This window comes from Eucalyptus grandis, chromosome 10 (assembly GCF_016545825.1).
Source record: "Eucalyptus grandis isolate ANBG69807.140 chromosome 10, ASM1654582v1, whole genome shotgun sequence".
NCBI classification, from domain to species: domain Eukaryota; kingdom Viridiplantae; phylum Streptophyta; class Magnoliopsida; order Myrtales; family Myrtaceae; genus Eucalyptus; species Eucalyptus grandis.
In genome coordinates, this window is record NC_052621.1 from 15,844,021 (window position 1) to 15,866,583 (window position 22,563).

A 22,563-nucleotide genomic window follows, 5' to 3' on the forward strand; every position below is an offset into this window, starting at 1 on the left:
CATGCCTAACTAAATATTTTATACCACCTCGCACGATGCACACGCTTTTGAAATTCGAAAAAGGTAAGCCTAACAAAGGTAAGCCTAACTAAATATTTTCCGCGGCAAAGGTATGAAATGATGCGGCAGAGGCCTATCTATTTCTGGAGAAAATATTGGGTGGTCCGGGACCTCCACGTCAGCGTGGTCCCGGACCACTCACGCGGCGCCACGTGGAAGTGTGGGCCCCTTGCTGTCTCTCCACCTCTTCTCTCCGACATCGTTCCAATTCAAACCAACGCGCGGGCATTCTCTCTCCTCTCTCTTCTCACTCTATCCCCTCTTTCCTGACCCGACGACTCTCTCCCAAATAGCGCTCGCTCTCCGACGACGGCCGCGCTCTCTCCGACGACGGCGACGCTCCCTGCCGACGACGGCCTGTCTCTCTACTCGCCGGCCTCTTCGCTCTCCGACGACGGCCGCCCTCTCTTCGCTCTCCGACGACGGCCGCCCTCTCTTCGACGAAGGCGACGCTCCCTCCCGACGACGGCCGTGCTCTCTTCGACGACGGCGACGGCGACGCTCCCTCCTGACGACGGCCTCTCTCTCTACTCCACGGCCTCTTCGCTCTCCGACGACGGCGACTCTCCCTCCCGACTACGGCCCCTCTCTCTACTCGACGGCCTCCTCCTCCCGACCTCTTTGTTCCCGAATCGCGCTCTCCTGACGCTGGGCTTTCTCCGACGAGGGCCGCGCTCTCTCCGCTATGGTCAAAGCGGTCTCTCCCGAGAAGCCCTAGATCTGCGACGACAATCCCCGCTTCACTTCGTACAGGGCCGACGAGGTCCTTGGTCGGAACTGGTGAGTTGGTCCCTCTCGTGTCGATTTGATTCGTGGGGCTTTTCCCGGCCGCCTCTGTTTTGGTCGGTCTAGCGGGTAGTGGAAATGGAGATGATTTATGGGCTCTGCTCTTCTTTTGTTTTGCTGTATAGGGGTATTCCTGGGATCTATCTGTCGGATGAAGGAGAGCTTGTTGTTTTGAAGTTTGAGATATGTTGTAAAGGAGCGATTTTTCCGGCTGCCTCTGTTTTGGTCGTTCTAGTGGGTAGTGGAAATGGAGAGGATTTCTGGGCTCTGATCTTCTTTGTCTTACTGTTTGGGGTAGTCCTGGGATCTATCTGAAGAATGAAGGAGAGCTTGTTGCTTTGATGTTTGAGATTTGTTGTAAAGGAGCGACTTTTCGTGGAGGGTACGTGTTAACTCGTTTGGTATGTGAGAGAATTTGAAGGATAGAAGGAATACGAGGTAAGAGATGTTGATTGGTGTACCAGAGAGCGTGAAAATAGGGCGGTTTTATTGGTACATCATCAGTAATAATTTCAATTTGGGGCGTGGTCTTGTAATATAGATATAGCGTATTTAATAGGCAGACCAATCAGAATATTTTCTCTCTTTTCATCCAATTAACCACGCTGCCGCCTTTGCCTTGGCCACCTCCGACCAAAAGCTCCTCCAGTCTCACTCCCCAATTTAGCTGCCGCCTTGCACAACGCGAAGGATTACTTTACATGGCTGATCGCATTGCTCATAACTTGAAGGGTTCACAAGATTCTGGTTTCGCTGATCTTAACTTGTTTCGATTTTAAGATTCTGGTTTAGCTGCTGCCTTATGATTGAACTTTCACACTTCTTGAGATGTTGCTGTTTATCTTACATTGGCTTGATAACAGGGTCTGCTATTGATATGATGACCAGCACCATAACTGTTGGTAGTCAAACCAACTGTTGCTCATAATGCTGAGGAGGATTTAACTGCTGTAAAGAATAAAATTTGGGATAGTCAAACCAGAAGGTGGCAAGCAATTGGCATGCTAAGGCATGTTCTGTTCAGCTACTCTACCTTGGAGATTAAAGAAACATGCCATTGACTTCTTGCTTTGCACCACGGAAGGAGATATCTCACAGAGAGTGAGAGTGAAACTCTAGATTTCTCATAATTTGTTCCTAGCCATTTTGCTGCCTTGTAGGTATTATAGTGAAAGATGTTGATTTTATGCCATTTAATTTGTATATTCTTCTTATCATTAAAGTGCAAAACATAGGGGATTGAGACGTCATCATGTACACATTGGATGCTGTGCTAAGGAAGAAAGCTTTTGATGTACTGGAAAGGGTTAGTGTTTTTTATTTAAGATCCTCTGCTCTTGCATCACTAAACAGCTCGTCGCTCTTGATTACAAATTCTAACTCTTCCTTTATGGTAACGGCATTAAAGCCTGCTTAAATGACATAAGGGTATTTTTTCTTTACATGGAAGGATGCATAATGTGACCTGATTGCCTACAACTTGTGTAGGTAGCCATCCTTCTAGATATTGTTAGAAAAGTGAGGCAATCCAAAACTACAAACGAATTGTTGCAAGGAAATGTTGATAAAGTTTTCCATGAGACACCACTTTGGTTTGCTGAAGTGCTTGAACTGGTGGAATTGGTTCGGAAGCCTTCTAAGGGAGGCCCTCCAAGTCTTCTTGAACAAAGTGATGCGGTATATATGACTCCTTATTATTGATTATTCCCATACTGTCTCCTTCCTTGGATGATGGCCGCTCCTTATTTCTTTTTAGGTTGTGACATTTTCCATGGTGTAGACTCTTCTGAATGGGTTTAAAGGTCATTGGTTTTCATAAGACCATTGAATGCTCAAAATGAATAGGAATAGCAAGCTGAAAAAGCCAATTCAAAAGTATCCATTTTTCAATGTTAACTTTTGAGATGCGTAGTTGAGGGAAGTCTATATTTGCATGTGATGTGCAATAACACTATCCCAATTTCTTTTTTAGATAAAGCAAACACATTAGAAATGAGTTCACGATTGTGAATGGTAATTTTTTGTGGCATTACTTGAGTTAGGTAGAAGGAGTCCTAATCTCTAGCTTGCTGCTAAATTAGCTTTCTAAGAATTCAACCCGGCTTGAGGCCTGATGTCTAAGTTAACTTTTTATTAGTTTCTGACTTCTATGGTTGTTGCCTTATAGGATATTGCTTGCTCTAGGCCTGATATGAAGTTGCTTATTTCAAGTGCCAAACTAGATGTGGACAAGTTCAGTGATTTTTTTCACTCCACCCTGATATTTAGATATCCAGGAAGGCGGTATCCAGTTGAAATTCTTCACACCAGTGCACTTGAAGCAGATTACTTGGATGCAGCTATTGTTACTGCTCTTCAAATACATGTGCAGCAACTGTGTGGCGATATTTTGATTTTTCTTATCAGTCAAGAGGAAATTGAAGCATCGGAAGAGCTTTTGAAGCATATGTAAGGGGTTTTGGCTCCAAAATTGCCGAACTCATAATATGCCCAATATATGCTAATTTGCCTACAGATCTTCAGGCAAAGATATTTGAACCCACGCCAGAAGGTGCTCGTAAGGTGGTCCTTGTGACAAATAGTTTTAAGGTTGTATTTTTAATTGACTTGTGCAGAGCATAAGTGGATACAGAATGTGGACAGGGCTCCCAACGTTTCACTAGGACAAAATGTCCAGACAAGGATAAAGCAATTCTCTTTGATGAATAAGTTCAAGAAGAAAGTTCTCTGAGTGAGTCCTTGGATATTGCCTTGTTGGATTTCAGTGCCGTTCTTAGTGCAAAGTTAAACTTGAATCATGTTTCCCTCATTGTTAATGTAGGTAGTAGCAGACAATTTGGCTGATGAGCAAGTGGATCATATCAAAGAGATGTTCCACGTGATGGACACCGATAAAAATGGAGATCTGACATTTGAAGAGTTGAAACATGGCCTGCACAAATATGGACAGCAAGTTGCTGATCCTGATGTGTAGATGCTGATGGATGCAGTAAGATCACCTATTCAACAGCTTAGCACATTTTTTTTTTTTTGACATGGTTTATGTTTTCTTCTTCCATGTCAACGCATTGTATGCTGTGAAGTGCATGATTTTGCTTAAATTGCAAGGCATTTGGAAGATTAAGGATGGATTACATAATACGGAACTATGTTTTTCATCAGTTAGTCAAAGATTTGATCATGAGGTTGTATCACCATTTCACATAATTGATAGAACTTCTTGCAAAATCAAATGGATTTCGATAATTTGATGAGTCACAATTTCTTGTGTTAGCATCTAAAATAGAACTCCATCTTATATGAGAATAGGCTGATGAAGATGGAAGTGGAACGCTGAACTGTTAGGAGTTTGTGACTATGTTAGTTCACTTGAGAAGGATTGGTAGCGATGACCACCTTACTCGAGCTTTTGAATTCTTTGACAAGAAACAAAGCGGATATATTGAATTCGATGAGTTGAAAGACGCTTTGATAGATGACAATCTTGGTCCGAACAATGAAAAATTTATTGAAGACATCATTTTCAATGCTAATCTAGATAAGGTAATACATAACCAGAACAACCTGCAATTTGGAATCTGTGTAATCTTGTTCATATACGAAATAGAGTCCTCATTTTGTGGTGGATGTATTTCAGGATGGTTGGATCAGTTATGATAAATTCAAGGCCATGATGAAAACAAGCACGGACTGGAAAATGGCTTCACGCCAGTACTTGAGAGCAATGCTAAACGGGCATTGGGAAGGAGGCATTCTTCCCTCAGAGGCTAAAAGATGTTCCACCCATGGCTTCTTAATTTGATCCAGATGAATCGAGAAGAAACAAAATCGAAGTCTCATCAAAAGGGTATTGGGAAGGAGGCATTATACAAAATCATTGCATTGGTTTGCTACGTAGTGACATAAATGCTTTGTGAAAATTTTGAATACATGGGGTCTAAATAGTCAGATTCCTATGCCGCTTGGCATTCGAATTCTCTTTTTATGTTTTTATTTTCCGTAATTAAAGGGAAAATCAATTGAAACTACTAATCAGAGTTGGTTTGCAATGCCTATCCTAATCAACTTGAGGAATTTGAAGGCCCATATTGTAGCAACCTAACAATCTCCATGAGCATATGGTTTTTGGTGTTAAATGCAAAGCAATGTCATCGTAAAGTTGCATATTAACTTGCAAATCTCACATTATAGGATACTAGATCTTCTAGCTCATATCAAGTGAAATTGTTGCAAGTTTGAATACAAACACAAGATATATTGTAAAACTCAGCCACATCTGTCAATTTCATGAAGTGAATTCACCTCTTGAGCCCCTCCATAGATCATAGTTCAAATAGAAAATGTTGAATGATTTCATCTAGGCGTGTATATCAAATATATTGACCAAATGAAGCATTAGATATTTACTCATATAAATCAAAATTTCAAATCGTAACTTGAATATTGCAAATAAACTAAACAAATTGAGCTCATCCATCAATACTAGGAATCTATTAAAATTAAGATATATAGCTCTTTATGCTTCGCAACATTCAAATAAAGCTCCTAAGAGACCCATCCAAGCTTCAAAGCAACTATTGTTGTTGTCCACAAACGTGTCATGTTCCCATTAAACTTACATTGCTTTTTCATGTAATAAATGACCGAACCCATGTGTTCGTGTTGATTGTGCACATTCATATGAGAACTGCAATTATACTTCAGAAAAATTCTCTGTTTGAAGCACATCATACACAAGCAGAATCATCCTTTCGGTTTTTCGAACCGTCTGAGTTAGAGCACCCCCACGCATCCAACATAATACAAACTCCGAAGTAATTCCTTTCAAAATAAGGATCAGATGAGCTCCAAGAGACAAAGTAATATGCAAAATATAATACAAACGGAGTACATTTGCCTCTTCCAACAACAAATAGATGAAATATTAAATGATTGGTGACAGTCACTATTTCTTTTTCTTTGCCAAATTAGTATGGTACCGACAATGAAACCCTACAGCCTATATACATGGGCCGGCATTATAGGCCACCGCCATCAACACACAACAAGAGTAAACACAGGCCGAAAGCTGCTGCTGCTCGTGCTTGAATCAGTCATCACACCACACCAACAATTAAGCCTCCTAATAATTGATATGTCACTGGGAACTTGAACGATTCATACCAATAATCCTTTTATAGGACACTGCCCATGCGCTTGAACTGGTTCCTTGTCCATGAAAGTCGTGTTTCTGGAGAAAACCATCCTTCTTTGTAAATTTTCCGTCACTGCCCTCATTTGCAATGCTGGCACATCTGGCAAGTGGTTGCAGATTTAACATTAACATACATCGGTTCAGCTGGAACCAGCTCGAGTGTTGGTAGTTCCTTTTCCCCTTCCACCACCTCTACTTGCCTTGCTGCTCCCTCCATTCTTAGAGCTCGCTGCCCTGCTGCAACCACCATGGGAATCCACATCTGATAGCCCATTCTCCAATGCTCTCACGAGGTTGTCAAAGTAGTTTCTGGTCACACTGTAGCAACAAAAACAGATGCAAGAAAGTCAAAATGCATGTCTATGTGCACACATGGGTGCTACTTCTGGAAGTCACAACAGAGGCTATTAAGAAAAGTGTCTTTGTAAACTACATTGCAGCTGAAGTAGAGAGGGCCACCAATCTTTTAATAAAAGGAGAGATGTGTTTGTGATAGAAAAACAGCTCCAAGAATTATTGTTTCCCACTAATACTCTATGAACTTAAATAAATAAACAAGTAACGGTCCATCAGCCTTATAACAACCAACCAATGCCATATGCACTGGAAGATGATATTCTTGGTAAGTCCATTGTCCAGGTTTGACTTTCGAATCAACAATCTTTTTAGCATAAAAATCCAGTCAAAAGAACTAGTGAGAATGCTTTTGGCTCGATCAGCTTTTAAGTTAACAATAAACTGCAGAGTCAATATTATTCCATAAAGTAAACTTTGAAAGCTTGACAATAAAGAGCAGGATTAGAAATAGGAATGCTATGCTCAGGATGAGTCATGAGCTTCGCCAGAACTTTTTTACATAATATATGAAGCCAAAAAGAAGATTCCGCAGAATATTACATACACTAATTTATCAGAAGAAGCTGCTCATTGGTACATATCATGCTCTCTCCAAAAACAATAAAGCACATTTTTGGCGAAAGGAATGTAATCACCAATTCCAATATTAGTATTTTCATGTGCTATTCAGGAAAAAAATGGGCAGGCATTCGCCTATATGACAGAATGCCTATCCCCCCTCCTTTATGAGACACTTTTTTTTTAATCGTAGCCTAACTATTTCCCATTTCATAGATGGATATCTAGGGACTCAAGTCTAAATAAAATTGACTTTACACAATTGTAATTTGTACTAGACATATTTTACTCGACTAATTATGAAAATTGAATCTGACAAGAAGATACCTAGTAAGTCCAGCTAACTTGGTGCGGAAGTCATTAAAGTTACTAGAAGGATTCTCATCACTAAGGAACTGGTGAAGTTCCTTCTCTGCACACTGATGAAGCCTTTCCAATCTGAACTCTGCCTCACCTAGTAAAGAAACCATTTCATGTAAGTAAATAGGAAAACAAGAAGGATATGCACGGCCATTGTCTATCCACAATCCTACTCTCCAATACAAACCTTGCAAATACTCAAAAAATTGTTTCTTAGCATGATCATATTTTGGTAGATAATAACCATATGCATGTCCACTTGAGCACTCGCCTACACTCAACTATCTGCAAACATCAAAGGAACCTAATTTAGTTTCACAGAATCAGGTCAGGATAATAAATCAAAAACACTCAATCAGATTTTAACCTATATAACAGCTGTATTTACATTCCAAACCGAAAATCACATAAATCATATTTAAGTTGAATTAAGTAATAAAACCTGTTGTCGCCTCTATGATGAACTTCAACTGTGACTCACTGGCATTGTGTGTCACTAAGCTTATTGAGCTGACAAGAAGAAAAGACAAAACCTTATTTAATCAATAGCAAAAGGTCGGGAAGCATCAGCAGACAACATAATTAAACCAGATGAATAGAAAAGCCATGCATCTTGCTTCCTATCACAAGAAAACAAAGATCAATTTATTAATTTAACATCATAAGCAGTTTATCGCAACTCAACCTGCCCTGTTGCCATCTAGCATCAACACATTTACCCAAGATAGATTCTTTCTTCAGACACAACTGCAATCCTAGTGTACTCAATACCCATGACCTGCCGACTAAAATGTTAGCCCAAGTACGAGAGGCAACCACATACGAAACAAAGATCTTCCTGGTCTTGTAGCACTCCTTAATACAGCAATGTGAACCTAAGATCTATTTCTGCAGAAGTTACAACTGAATACATTTGTCACAAAGACTCTTAAGTAATATTATTAATTAATAGAAAATTTGGCTGTCAAGTGATGCAAAATGCTGTGAAATTAAATAACTGATATGGAATACTATTGATTTAGTAAGCGCTTCATCCTCTTCCTCCAATTACCTTTTGTGTCACGGCAACAATTGGAAATGTTGCCGCAAGAAAACAAAAACCATATACACACAGCAATCGCAAATCAAAGTATGTTCTACTCCAGAGAGAACAAAATACTGATGAAGAAAACGTCATAAAGAAAGTTTCCTCTTGATGCTGCATGTAAAAACTGAGAAAAGAAGGACAAGTTGGGCATCGCTGATTCAATTCACCCTAAAAATCACATGACAGGATATGTGCTGACTGCTGAGTAGTTATGATGAATTCGCTTGTAACTGCGGAAAAGCTTTCCTTGAGTCCTACAAGCGAAATGTAATCCTGTATTCTGATTGGTCTGCCTATTAAATACACTATATCTATATTACAAGACCACAACCCAAATTGAAATTATTACTGATGATGTACCAATAAAACCGCCCTATTTTCACGCTCTGGTACACCAATCAACATCTCTTACCTCGTATTCCTTCTATCCTTCAAATTCTCTCACATACCAAACGAGTTAACACGTACCCTCCGCGAAAAGTCGCTCCTTTACAACAAATCTCAAACATCAAAGCAACAAGCTCTCCTTCATTCTTCAGATAGATCCCAGGACTACCCCAAACAGTAAGACAAAGAAGATCAGAGCCCAGAAATCCTCTCCATTTCCACTACCCACTAGAACGACCAAAACAGAGGCAGCCGGAAAAATCGCTCCTTTCAACATATCTCAAACTTCAAAACAACAAGCTCTCCTTCATCCGACAGATAGATCCCAGGAATACCCCTATACAGCAAAACAAAAGAAGAGCAGAGCCCAGAAATCCTCTCCATTTCCACTACCTGCTAGACCGACCAAAACAGAGGCGGCCGGGAAAAGCCCCACGAATCAAATCGACACGAGAGGGACCAACTCACCAGTTCCGACCAAGGACCTCGTCGGCCCTGTACGAAGTGAAGCGGGGATTGTCGTCGCAGATCTAGGGCTTCTCGGGAGAGACGGCTTTGACCATAGCGGAGAGAGCGCGGCCCTCGTCGGAGAAAGCCCAGCGTCAGGAGAGAGCGCGATTCGGGAACAAAGAGGTCGGGAGGAGGAGGCCGTCGAGTAGAGAGAGGGGCCGTAGTCGGGAGGGAGAGTCGCCGTCGTCGGAGAGCGAAGAGGCCGTGGAGTAGAGAGAGAGGTCGTCGTCAGGAGGGAGCGTCGCCGTCGTCGAAGAGAGCACGGCCGTCGTCGGGAGGGAGCGTTGCTTTCGTCGAAGAGAGGGCGGCCGTCGTCGGAGAGCGAAGAGGCCGGCGAGTAGAGAGACAGGCCGTCGTCGGCAGGGAGCGTCGCCGTCGTCGGAGAGAGCGCGGCCGTCGTCGGAGAGCGAGCGCTATTTGGGAGAGAGTCGTCGGGTCAGGAAAGAAGGGATAGAGTGAGAAGAGAGAATGCCCGCGCGTTGGTTTGAATTGGAACGACGTCGGAGAGAAGGAAAAATATTGGGTGGTCCGGGACCACCACGTCAGCGTGGTCCCGGACCACTCACACGGCGCCACGTGTATGGGGAAGCCGGAAAAGGACGAAACTCGGGGCCCACTTTTCTGACGCTCTCTCTCCTCTTTCTCTCTTTTTGTCCCCTCCCTCCTATGTGGCGCCATATGAGTGGTCCGGGACCACGCTGACGTGGCGGTCCTGGACCACCCAATATTTTCTCGAAGGAAAAAAGAAGAGGTGGAGAGACAGCAAGGGGCCCACAATTCCACGTGGCGCCGCGTGAGTGGTCTAGGACCACGCTGACGTGGAGGTCCCGGACCACCCGATATTTTCTCCTATTTCGAGAACTGCGGCAAAAGTATGATACGGCAAAGGCCTAATCTGATATCTATATCAAGGCCCGAGTTTAAAAAGCCCGAGCCACAAGACAAAGAAGTAACATTTAGGTCCTCCTCTGCACGTTTCTCCTTCGTCATCGTGGTTCTCTTACCTAGGGTTTGCAGGCGGGCGCGACTCTTCTCCGCTGTTTCTACCTCTCTCGTTTGGCAGCCATGGGAGAATCCAGGTGCGTTCCGTACGTACGACATGCACAATCGTTATTAGCGACTGTTCTTTTCCTTTCTTTTTGATTTATGCCGGAACGTTCGGGACGCCTTAGTTATGATACGCGATCTGGAACTTGCGATCCAGATCGGAGATTGCCGGGCGAGTCGGTGATTTCTGGTAACGGCGCCTACTCGAGCGAGCGTGGATCTTGAAGAGGTGGGCTGAGATTGTTTTCTGCTCGATTGAAATAGGAGAGGAGAGATGGATGGAACGACTCGAGGGGGCAGCAATGCGGACATGTATCTACCGAATTATAAGCTCGGGAAGACTCTGGGCATCGGTTCGTTTGGTAAGGTGAAAATAGCGGAACACGTGTTGACTGGGCACAAGGTCGCCATAAAGATCCTCAACCGGCGCAAGATAAAGAACATGGAGATGGAAGAGAAAGGTAATGAGAATATTGTTTGAGTTCCCATATAGATTAGCGGGATATAGTGCTGAATGTCTGAAATCTGTTTTCGCAAAGTTTTCGGGCATCTCGTTTTATGTGAATTTGGATAGTTGTTATTTCTGCACCGCCGCCTTCTGTTGGATTTGCCAATTCTACTCTGAAGCATGGCCATGGACGTGTGTAGGCTTGCAGCTTGACTTTGTGGGAGCCTTCTGAAGTCGATCGTGTTATTTATTTGCTTATTGTTTCCCCTTGTGGTGCAGTGAGGAGAGAAATAAAAATCCTCAGACTCTTTATGCATCCGCACATCATCCGACTTTATGAAGTCATTGAGACGCCTACGGACATTTATGTTGTGATGGAGTATGTGAAGTCTGGGGAGCTGTTCGATTACATTGTCGAGAAGGGCAGGTTGCAGGAGAATGAAGCTCGCAACTTTTTTCAGCAGGTAGGATTGGTGAATGATTTTACAAGGAGTTCTCCCTTGGGCAACAGTTTTTGCTTTAACACCACTTTTCTTCTCCTGCTCTTCTTCAGATTATTTCCGGTGTGGAATACTGCCATAGGAATATGGTCGTTCATAGAGATCTAAAGCCTGAAAACTTGCTGTTGGATTCTAAATGGAATGTGAAGATCGCAGATTTCGGTCTGAGCAATATAATGCGTGACGGTCATTTCTTAAAGACAAGTTGTGGGAGCCCCAACTATGCCGCTCCGGAGGTTCAATATTTGTCTTCTTTACCCTCTGTGAAAGTTTCAATTTTATGAGATATTGGATGGTTTTTCTAATTCAATACTGTTCTGATGAAACTCTTTGGCTTGTATTCATGATAGGATGATATATAGCTATTACAGGCTCTGTTTATGAACAGTATTTCTTTGCTTGCCCTGCAGGTTATCTCTGGTAAACTTTATGCGGGGCCTGAAGTAGATGTATGGAGCTGTGGAGTTATATTATACGCTCTTCTTTGTGGCACACTCCCTTTCGATGATGAAAACATACCTAACCTTTTCAAGAAAATCAAGGTACTTTTTTAGATTTATCAGACTGCCATGTCAGATATTTTATAGGTGATGCAAGTAGGTTTCTCACCTCTTTAAACCATGTGTGCAAAGGATCTTTGGTTTATTATACACCTAATTTATTTAGAAGTAATTCAACATCATTTGAAAACTAATATTTAAAGAGTTCTAGATTAAATCTAGTAATAATGCTCCTATGATTGATGATATCCAATATCTCAGAAGTGAGATATATACAAGTCTTATTCTCTTGGGCAGCATGACATGTTGGATTAGGGAAGTGGTCATATTTGAACAATAGATATTTTGATGTAGAGTGAGCTAATACCCTCCAAAGGCACAGCAATTTGCTTGGGGGTTGGGGGATCTCATCTCTTTATAAATTTAAATGACATCTCTCTGAACCCATTGAGTGCTTCACACAAATCAAATTTTCTTTTGATCACAGTAGGACATTGAAGAGATTAATCATGTTATTTATTGTGCAACTTGAATTATGAACCTTACCTTGTACATTTGACATTGTACTCTAGGGTGGGATGTACACTCTTCCAAGTCACTTATCGGCAGGTTCAAAGGACTTGATCCCAAGGATGCTTATAGTTAATCCAATGAAACGAATCACCATTCCAGAGATCCGTCAGCATCCTTGGTTTCAAGCTCATCTTCCACGTTATTTGGCCGTGCCTCCACCTGATACGATGCAGCAAGCGAAAAAGGTATGGTTGGTATAATGATGATTGGAGTTATGGTTCTGGAAAGGAAAATTGTACTTTTTTTTCAGCTTTGATTGTCTTGGATAGCATTTAGACTCTCCTATGTGAACTGTAGATATGTCAATGTGCCATTGCTTGAGGATTGTCGTGTGGATTTTTCTGATAACTTGCATTAGGTGAAAATTGCCTCCATTATTAATGAGGCAATGTCTTACAGAGCATATAACTTTCAGGAAATTTCTCGTCCAGATCACTTGAAAGATACTTTCACATGAGATGATGTTTTGTAAATGAAGCAATTGAAGTTACATGTTTATTGTTCAGTATCCTTAATTCTGACTTTCTCAATGGGTTATCTTCAACCGAAAAAAAAGAAAAGGGTTATCGATATTCCTTGGTTTGATCTGTGTGGTTTGTTCCCCCTTCCTCCTCACAGGAGGATAATAAATAAAGAAAGGAGATATTAAACAGATATATAAATAGAAATAAGAAAATTTATGAGGAACTTCTCTGCTTAAGAAACAATGTCTTATAAGAGAGCAAGATGATGTTAGTTAACATTATTTTGAAGATCGGAGCCTAATCATTTCATGTTTACATGGCCGCTCATTCATGGGTTTCTGCAATTTTCCTTCCTATATGATACGAGTTTGACCACTTGTTAAGTGCTCTTTCTATTTGTGTCTGTTGCTAAGTGATGCCTGACTCTGGATGAATCTGATGTTTCCTTATTTATTGGGTTCTTTTTTCTGTCTTTGTAGTAGATTTGAAGGAAATGATTCGGTTCTTGGGTAGACATGCTGGGAAAAGCCAAAATTAAGAGAAAGGAAAAGCAGTGCTTACTTTAGTAGAGCGAATAAAATGCCAAAATTTTGGAGAGTTGTTCCTGGAGGGCCATTAGATTTATTCAAATTTCCATGTGTATGTCTCCATAGGATAATCACTTAATAGGAAATACTTGTTCTCTGTGTTGTTGCCGATGTCAGAGGGGCTGCTGATGGAATTCCTATTTCAGTTATGGGTCTTTTATTTGCTTCTCTGTTAAATGAAGCTCATGGCTGCATATGTTTAATATGGATTAGATGATATTTAATTCTGTTTCATGTGAGCTGCGAGTTTGCAGATGCTTGTTTTGGTTTTGCATATTAAAACCTCAGCATTTCAGTTTTGTTCCACTTGTCATGTCTTAATAATGCTTTCCGCCTTACTCTTAGAGTTGATCTTGTAGATTGACGAGGAAATACTCCAGGAAGTGGTCAACATGGGTTTTGAGCGCAATCAACTTGTCGAATCACTTCGCAACCGGATTCAAAATGAGGTTAGATCTTCTTTTCTTCTACCTCCTGTATTCGACTTTGTGCTTTGTTTGGGAAAAATGTTGATTGCTGGATTTTTCAGGCTACTGTTGCATACTACTTGTTATTGGATAACCGTTTCCGACCTTCCAATGGCTACCTCGGAGATGAGTTTCAAGAAACGATGGTGCGTCAATATTATTTGCCTTTAGAATTGTTTGTTGTCTCTAGCTCTTTATGTGGTTGTTGGTTTTTCTCTTTGGTAGTGAGAAATACCTATTAGTGATTTATGGTTTATGAGAAGAAAATGTTTTGGAGACATTAATGAGATGAAAATCATTTTATCAATCTATTCTAGTGTGTTCTATTCGCAACATCTAAATGGACCGAGTTCTGGTTTTTTTGCTGCATATATACTTGCCCTTTCAGTCCATAGCACAAAATTATATTCTGGACTTCGATCAGTGAGACTGACTTTTGTGCTATAAATGAGGCCTCTAAACTAGCTTTTAAACTGTGTCACTCAGGGAGCTCGACTTTAGATAGTGAGGCTGACTTTTGTGCTGCGTATATGCTTGCTTTTCTTTTTGAGTAGAGAGTTCGGTATTCAGGAACTGCCATCTGGAACAAGTGTTTGAGGTCCTCTAAAATGTTAGATCTCAAAATTCCTCTGTAGGAGTGCACCTTCAATCGTGGAAATCCAGGGGAGCTTACCATTCCAACTGTTGGGCCTCGCTACCCACTACCTGGATATATGGATTACCAGGGAGTGAATTCAAAACCAGGTTATTATGGTGCTGAGAAGAAATGGGCTCTTGGTCTCCAGGTGAAGACACTCTCCAATATCTTTTTTAATGTTAAATTCAATTACATTGCACCATAAATTTGCTTAAATACACCTCTGCGGTGATATTGTTTGAGTAATTGAATCTGCCAACAGGCTTCTCCTCCTTCTTTTTCTTCTTTTTTCTCTCATGCGAAAATCTATGGTTTACATGAGGAGGTGTAGGACCCTTGAAATATCTAGACAAGCCGATAGTTGCCATAAGGACTTTTTAGATTTATACATAGTAGGCACGTGTATGATATTGTTGTTATGGTTCAGTGTGCATAGCTTTTGTTGATGTGCTATGGTCAAATACTGTGGAATGGACATCTACTCATTATTAAATTCAAGTCATATTAGATATTTTGACTCATCATTCAATTTATCATTTTTTGGATGACATGGTATGCACTGTACATGTCTAAATTAATTGCACCTTCCCCTCCTCTCTCCCTTCCAACCCATGATTTCTAATAATTACAGCAAAAAGAAGTGCAACTACAAATTGGCATGTGAACATCACATAGTCAGAACCCCTCTCTAGGACTAGAATTCCTTGACTAAAATCCCCATTGTGATGGATAATCCAAGACCTAATGTAGGACAATTAGTTGCATTGCAGGGAGGCTGACTTGATAGACAACTTGAAGGGCATGAGGAATGATAATGCGAAGCTAGTTTATTTGTTAGGCATTGTAGCTAAAAACTTCCTAAGCATCACACCTCGTGGTTTCTTAAGCATCATCACTGATACTTAAAAGAAGAATTGCATCACAGTTCCGTAGCAAAAGTTGGTGAAATTCAATAATGTTTGTTAGTTTTATTGGAAAGAAAAGATTAGAATCTGATACATAGAGTAATCTAAAAAAAGCCTACTCCAAGCTGAAAGAGGAAAATTCTAAATGCAACACATGATTCACATGGGAAACCTCCAATATCATTCTTAATAGGGAAAGGAAAGTTATCTCCTAATTCAACAAAGAAAAGAACTCTACTCATCATCTAATCGCCAATTTTTAACTCAAACATTCCATTCCATTCTTTCATAAGCTTCAACTTATTGGCCTTAACATGATCTCCTCGTGGGAGTTGTGGTACCATCTTCCATTTAGTAGTATGGTTATGTGTCTGTTCACTCTGGCAAAATTGTCTGTTTACTCTTAGATGAAAGAGAACTTCTAAATGAGACACATAATTCACATGGGAATATCATACTTCATAGGGAAGGAAACTTATCTCCTAATTTAACTAAGAAAAGAACTCTACTCATCATCTGATCACCAATTTGTAACTCAACACTCCATTCCATGCTATCTTAAGCTTCAACTTATCAGCCTTATTGTGATCTTCTTGTGGGATGGTTACTATCTTCCATTCAGTAGTGGGGTTTATTTCCTGACAAGATGTGTTTGTTCACTCTGGCAAAATTGCTTGTGATAGCCATTGCTTGGAATCTGGTTTGGGACATTTGTTTTTACCCTATTATAAGCTTTCAACTTATCGGATGTAGGAGATGGGGATGACTCCACCTGGGTTTAGAAGTATAAGGGAAAATTCCAAATAAGGACCCGAAGTGAATCTATTTTCTCAAATAAGGACTCAAAGTGAAATTTGTGTTATATAAGGACTTGAAGTGGACCCATTGTCTCAAATAAGGACCCGAAGTGATCAAGTTAATCTCTATTGAGGACCTTAGTTCACTAGCAGACATTTTTCGGCAATTAAAATAGGGGCAATTTTGTCAGAAATTTGTGATTGGAAAGAAAGGGAAAATTATAAATTAATTAAGTTTAGGTTATTCATTTAAATGTTTACGTTTTCTTCTTTCTTCTCCCTTGTTGCTCCTCAACCAAATTGTTGCTCGGTCATCATTGCGACTCGATTCTCGTTGCTCCTCACCTTGCTCGACCGGTGGAGAATTTGGGTCTCCGCAAATAAAGAAAGAAGCATCTGGTTTTCTTTTATTTTTGAATTCGTGCCTCAACCAGTGAAGAATTTGGGTCTTCGACTTTGCGGAGGATGGATACTAAGGAATGGGAGAACTTTGGTCTTTGACTTTGCAGAGAATGGGTACAAGGAAGGGCAAGATTGTAGAAAACGTAGGGTTTGTTTCTATTTTAGGATTTGTTAATTTTCCCTATATTTTTTTTTTTGGACAAAATTGCCCAAACTCCGATTGTCAAAAATGTCACATGCTTAATAGCCGGCGAATATTTGGCTGACCAACAAGCTCAGGTTCTTATTTGGAATTGATTGAACCACTTCAGGTCCTTATTTGAGACAATGAGTCCACTTTAGGTCTTTATCTGACACAAACTTTACCAAAAAAAAAAAAGTTTATTTCGGGTCCTTATTTGAGAAATTTGGTCAACTTTGGGTCCTTATTTGGAATTTTCCCAAAGTATAATGGTGAAGGTATTTTTTTTTTTTTTTTTTAAGGCATTGAGTTAGAATGAAGAGAGAACTTGAAAAGAGAGACGGGATGATTCCACCTTGGTGTAGGAGTATAGAGAATAGACCTTGCAACAAATGTAGCTGACAGAATGTTGAGTTGAGAGAAGTATTAGTGTGACTGTATTTGTGGAGCTAATTTGCTTTGTCACCATACCTTTGTCGTATTTGGGTGCTTGTTGGTGCTTTCTGTTTGATGGAAAGAGCTCATCTAACGATAATGTCAGTTTGCTCTGAGATGAATGGCCCCTTGCTTATCTTAATTGAGTTCTTATTGATGCTTATCTGCATGATAAAAATTTCATAACTTCATTTGATGCAGTCTCGAGCCCATCCACGGGAAATAATGACTGAAGTTCTTAAGGCGCTGCGAGAACTAAATGTGTGCTGGAAGAAGATTGGGCACTATAACATGAAGTGCATGTGGAATCCTTGTGTTCCCAGTCATGAGAGCATGGTTAGCAATCCTGTCCAGAGTAATTATTTTGGTGATGAATCTACAATAATCGAGAATGATGGCGCAACCAAGTCCAGAAATGTGGTCAAGTTTGAGGTGCAGGTAAAGTCCAGTACACAATGAGAATCTCTTTATCCTTTCCAGAGTAATTTGAGTGGTTTAAGTGCTGTTCCTATCCCACCGTATGATTGAGCTTCTAAAATACTAAAACATGATGTGGTAGATGTGTAGTTGTCGTTGATTTTTACTGGTTATATTGATATGCGAAGACCAGTTTAACTAAATTAATATCCTAGTAATATGGCAGATTGTTGTTGTCTTTAAATAAGTAGGTCGTGGCTTACTAGATCATGCCTAACATTAATCTTTTGGTTTGATTTTTTTTACCTTTTTTATTTTTTTGTGGTTGTTTCCTTTGAACTTCTTATACATATGGCTAATACCCGCATATGCCCATGGACAGCTTTACAAAACGACGGAGGAGAAATATTTACTCGATTTGCAGAGGGTGCAGGGACCCCAGTTTCTGTTTTTGGACCTCTGTGCTGCTTTTCTTGCCCAACTCCGGGTCCTTTAGGAAGAGAAGGGTGAAGATATCCACGAAAAGTCCTGCCAATAAAACTTGTGAATAACCATTGGAGGTGTGTACATATAACTTTGTCCCTAAGCTTCTCTGTTCTTTGTATTGGGTAGACCTTTTCAAATTGGAGTTCAACTTGGGGAATGTCTAGTTGGCCGGTCTCTGCGCAATTGAGGTGGATATTTACTAATTATGGTGGAAGAATTGACCATCCCTAAGACTGGTACCTCGTCATGCAAGAGGCATTTAGATTATTCCCAAGGGTTATGTTATATGTAGTTTCTTCTTCCCCCTTTTGCCAAGATGAAAAGTATGTAGTTCGATGTTCTTCTGTCAAATCAGAAAAAAATTGTTGTCATCGGAGTGCATTTTTTCTTTTGGTTAGTCTACTTTTTACTAGTATCTTAGATGGTGTCCCAGAGTCTATCTAATCCGATGATGCTTCCTTTTATTAACCTCAGATATCACTTTTTTTTTTTTTTTTTTCGCAAACAAAGACAGCTTCATACCGAGCATTATATCTGGAACAGTAAAAGAAAAGGTTGGAATCATGAGTTATTCGTTTTCATGTTTTTGCAGGATTTTAGGCGTTCAACATTCATCAGGAAATTGATATCAAGCTTTTTGTTCTATATCAAAAATAAAATGTTAAAGAAAAACTCGTGGAAAATACAGTTTTGTACCAACTGACGAGATCGTTTCAGATGTTGTGTACTTAATCGAAAGTGATCTTTATTTACACTTAAAAGGAGGCTCTTGCCTTCGGGTTGCATACACGGGAGAGGCGTTCTATTCTCTTGTCAGTTCACTTGGCAAGTGTAGGAAGTTCAGTGCAAGTCGTGTGAAAATATTTGCTAAAATCTCAGAAGGATTTTATTTTTTAGGAAGTCAAGTCCTGTCGTTTTGATATGCTATGTTGCTGGCTTTATAATATCTTTTCTTGTCTGTGTTGTTTTTAAAAGCAAGCGAAAATCATCTCTCGCCAAAAAAAAAAAAAAAAAAAGACCATATCACGCTTAATTTCAAATCAACAAGTTGACGAATTGATTGGTGGTCAAAACTAAAATAACATTTATTTATTTTTCTGTCCATAGCATAGGCTCACTCTTGAATTAGGGCCTGATAGTTTAAGCTAAAGGCCCCCTAATTTAAAATTCAAAAAAATTGTGGAGAATTAATTGAAGCGTCATATTAATATATGTATATGATAAAAGTTTCGAGTTATTCGGATTAATAAAATTTAAAGCGTACGAGCCATACAATTTTGATTAAACAAATGATGTGTATTAATCAACTCAGCGGGTCTTATTCAAATGCCTCCTGTATAAGCGAGCTGGATGGTATCACATCTTTGTATGACATAAGAGGGATGAGCATTAGGGGTGTCAACGGTTCGGTTCGGTTCGGTTTTTCTAAAAAACCCGAACCGAACCGAACCGTTGTGGGTCTTAACCGAACCGAATACTTTTCGGTTCGGTTCGGTTCGGTTTTTCGGTTTTCGGTTTTCGGTTTTTTTTTTTTTTCGAAATTGAGGGAGAACAGGCTAGAGAGGAGACAGAGAGGGAAGAGACGTGAACGTGAAGGACAGCGCAGAAGGAAAAAGTGGGCACCGTTCATCTTCTTCCCGCACTCGCGCGCCCGTGTCCGCCGTTCGCGAGCCCAAAGACAAGCGGCCTAGCGGCCGGTCACCGCCGCTCCGCCGGTCTCGCCGCGACGTGCAGCCCTGTCGCCCGATCGCCTCCGCCACGCCCGCTCGCCGTGCCGAACGCTCGCCGCCTCCGAGCGTCTCCACTGCAACCTCGACGCCCAGGATCTCGGGCCGGTCACCCCTCACCCGCGAGCTCGCACCGCTCCGCTGGGGCCGACCCGCGAGCCCGACGCTCTGCGGCCGCGCCACCGCTCACTGCCCCCCGCAGCTCCTCCGAGCGATGGCACCACAGCCAGCTTCCCTCCGCCGCACCCGAGTGATCTGCACCTTCCTCGCCGAGCCCCTACCGCGCAGGAGGACTCGAGCCGAGGAGACGGGGAGTCGGGAGAGATAAAAACGGTTTGTGGATTTTATCGGTTTATGGTTCGGATCGGTTCGGTTAACCGATAAAAGCCGAACCAATAAAAGAATATTGGTTTTTACTGGGAACCGAACCGAAAACCGAACCGAATCGAAAAACCGAATTTTTCTGTTCGGGTTCGGTTTGGTTCGGTTCGGTTCGGTTCGGTTTCCGGTTCGGTTCCTGACACCCCTAATGAGCATGCTAAAAATTGTAAAACTGATTGGGATAGTGCGATTCTAGATTTTAAACCTTTCAAATAATGCAATTAAGTTATAAAGCCTGTCCAACAACTCAATTAAATACCTTCATTAGTTTCATTTAATTTAAATAAAGAAAATACTGATGTGATGTTTTACTATTTTTCAAAGGTGCATAATGCAATTACGATGTTCTCTAAATAAATTAAAAAGAAAAACAAAGAAAAAGGTGGAAATTAAAGGGAGACTGGTTGCAACGCCACCTTTGAGGCTCCACTGAGGGTCGACCGCTCTCGTTGACAAAGTCGGGGCGGCTTTAACCCCTAAGGCCAGTGGGCAATTTCCTCACCTTCTTTCGCACGCAATCCTCTTTCCATATTTCTATTTTTAATTTCTGGCTTTGTTGCTATTGTATTTTGGCCTTCCTGCGGCACCACATCAATGCTATGTGTTCTCCAAAAATATAAAAGATGATTCACATAAGTATTTTTCTTTGTTTAAATTGAATGGAGTTAATTAATATTATTGATCGCACTGGTTGAATGAGTTTTACAACTTGATATGCAACATTTGATGGCTTCAAAAATTTGATTGTTGTAGGATATGTTATGCATGTGTCCCACGTAAGAGAATAAGTTTTAGGTCTATCTTTGTTGTACTGCACGAAGGGCTATCATCTCACCAGGAAGCAAAACAATGGTGAAATGTGGATGCCACATAGTTGTGCAGCATCGTCAATGTCCCATTTTAACAAGCCTCTTCCTAGTTGCATAACGAGGAGGTATTCAGTGAAGTAAGTTACATGTACTGAAATTAGACCCGTTAAACGGGTGGGTTGGGTCGGGTCATAAATGGTCCGACCAAAATCGACCCATTTAACCCGTTTATGACCCATTTATCACAATGCAAAAATTTTGACCCATATCTCGACCCGACCCATACACGACCCATTTAACAAAACCTAAAAAGTTTATATATATATTTTTAAAATGATATTGCTAAAATGGTTTTATACAACATAAATTTAATAGATAATTTTTATAATTTTTAAAATAATTATTTTAAAAAAATCGAATTTTAATTATTTTTTGTTTTTTTAAAAAATAATTTTTTATTTTAAAAAAATAATTTTTTAATTATTTTTATTTTTATTTTTAAGAATATAATATAATATTTCTTTTTCTTTTTCTTTTTCTTCTTCTTCTTCGGTCGGCCCCGCCACACGACGATCAGCTCTAGCGCTGCCGCCACAGGCGAGCCTCGAGCTCGCCCGGCCAGCTGACGCCTGGGCGAGCTCGAGGCTCGCCAGATCCGGCGAGCTCGAGTCTCGCCCAGATCCGCGAGCTCGAGTCTCGCCAAATCCGGCGAGCTCGAGTCTCGCCGAATCGAGCTCGCCCCGACGCCGCGAGCTCGAGTCTCGCCGACGGCGAGGCTCTAGATCCGGCGAGCTCGAGTCTCGCCGGATCGGCGAGGCTCTAGATCCGGCGAGCTCGAGGCTCGCCATGCCGTCGGCGAGCTCGAGCTCGCCCGCCGGATCCGGCGAGGCTCGAGCCTCGCCGGACGTCCGGCGAGGCCTCCGCCGCCGGATCCGGTGAGCTCGAGGCTCGCCGGCGTCGGGCGAGCTCGAGCTCGCCCTCGCCCGACGCCGGCGAGTTTGAGTCTCGCCGGATCGGCGAGGCTCGAGCCTCCGCCTCGCGAGATCCGGCGAGCTTGAGCCGCCCGACGCCGCTCGCCGCCGGCGAGCTCGAGGCTCGCCCGGCCGGTCGCCGCCATCGCCGTGCCGGCGACCGGAGGAAGAAGAAAGAAAAAAATAAGAAGAAAGAAAAAAAAGGAAAGAAAAATAAAAATAAAATAAAATAAAAATAATTATAATTATAATTTCGGTTTTTTTAAAAAAATTGTAAAGTCAAAGAGAGGAGAGAGATGGTGGGGTTTGAGTGAAAATAAATAGGTTTATTTTTAATGGATTGATAAATGGGTCAACTCTTTAACCCATTTAAAACCCATATATCTTAGTCTTAACCCATTAAAACTCATTATGGGTGCTTTATGAAAGAAAACTTGACCCATTAATGACCCATTTAACCATAAATGGGTCTATAAATGGGTTGTGCAACCCATTTAACACCTCTAACTGAAATGAATCTTGACCGATGG

General features: G+C 41.3%; 2 protein-coding genes and 1 long non-coding RNA gene across 10 annotated transcripts; 2 read left to right on the top strand and 1 right to left on the bottom strand.

Annotated features, from left to right (window-relative positions):
• Positions 1-290: 290 nt before the first annotated feature.
• Positions 291-4,425, top strand: LOC104422009 (pre-mRNA-splicing factor ATP-dependent RNA helicase DEAH1-like). 6 transcript variants are annotated; one of them, XM_039303284.1, is made up of 8 exons: positions 291-840; positions 972-1,593; positions 1,710-2,006; positions 2,082-2,152; positions 2,335-2,523; positions 3,014-3,294; positions 3,462-3,577; positions 3,668-3,691. In XM_039303284.1, exons 4-7 carry the CDS (start codon positions 2,099-2,101, stop codon positions 3,466-3,468), a joined length of 531 nt encoding a protein of 176 aa, XP_039159218.1. In that variant the 5' UTR covers positions 291-840; positions 972-1,593; positions 1,710-2,006; positions 2,082-2,098; the 3' UTR covers positions 3,469-3,577; positions 3,668-3,691. The 6 variants fall into 6 exon arrangements, 2 of the variants coding, with proteins under 2 accessions (XP_039159218.1, XP_018720030.1); XM_018864485.2 differs by lacking the exon at positions 972-1,593; XR_005546889.1 differs by adding an exon at positions 4,156-4,425 and having other exon boundaries at positions 972-2,523; positions 3,014-3,408; positions 3,490-3,577; positions 3,668-3,835.
• Positions 4,426-5,734: 1,309 nt separating this feature from the next.
• LOC120289220 lies at positions 5,735-7,603 on the bottom strand. Its single transcript, XR_005547133.1, has 3 exons — positions 7,503-7,603; positions 7,283-7,409; positions 5,735-6,358 (listed from the first exon to the last, which is right to left on the bottom strand). It is a non-coding gene; the product is annotated as an uncharacterized LOC120289220 (long non-coding RNA).
• A 2,619-nt stretch (positions 7,604-10,222) lies between these two features.
• On the top strand, positions 10,223-18,953 carry LOC104422011 (SNF1-related protein kinase catalytic subunit alpha KIN10). 3 transcript variants are annotated; one of them, XR_721130.3, is made up of 12 exons: positions 10,223-10,378; positions 10,611-10,807; positions 11,074-11,258; positions 11,348-11,530; positions 11,705-11,836; positions 12,367-12,552; positions 13,778-13,867; positions 13,948-14,031; positions 14,521-14,670; positions 17,444-17,680; positions 18,042-18,219; positions 18,738-18,953. XR_721130.3 is itself a non-coding variant. In XM_010034219.3 (11 exons), the coding sequence occupies exons 1-11, from the start codon at positions 10,365-10,367 to the stop codon at positions 18,153-18,155; spliced, it is 1,572 nt and encodes a 523-aa protein (XP_010032521.1). In that variant the 5' UTR covers positions 10,223-10,364; the 3' UTR covers positions 18,156-18,613. The 3 variants fall into 3 exon arrangements, 2 of the variants coding, with proteins under 2 accessions (XP_010032521.1, XP_010032522.1); XM_010034219.3 differs by lacking the exon at positions 18,738-18,953 and having other exon boundaries at positions 18,042-18,613; XM_010034220.3 differs by lacking the exon at positions 18,738-18,953 and having other exon boundaries at positions 10,238-10,378; positions 10,504-10,807; positions 18,042-18,613.
• Positions 18,954-22,563: the final 3,610 nt, after the last annotated feature.

Bases quoted from the DNA above. Each gene is read 5' to 3' on its own strand.
- LOC104422009 (XM_039303284.1), top strand. From the start codon at position 2,099: ATGTACACATTGGATGCTGTGCTAAGGAAGAAAGCTTTTGATGTACTG. The intron at 2,153-2,334 runs GTTAGTGTTTTT...CAACTTGTGTAG, and splicing joins CTTTTGATGTACTGGAAAGG to GTAGCCATCCTTCTAGATAT. The intron at 2,524-3,013 runs GTATATATGACT...GTTGCCTTATAG, and splicing joins TTCTTGAACAAAGTGATGCG to GATATTGCTTGCTCTAGGCC.
- LOC104422011 (XM_010034219.3), top strand. The intron at 11,259-11,347 runs GTAGGATTGGTG...GCTCTTCTTCAG, and splicing joins CTCGCAACTTTTTTCAGCAG to ATTATTTCCGGTGTGGAATA. The intron at 13,868-13,947 runs GTTAGATCTTCT...TGGATTTTTCAG, and splicing joins GCAACCGGATTCAAAATGAG to GCTACTGTTGCATACTACTT.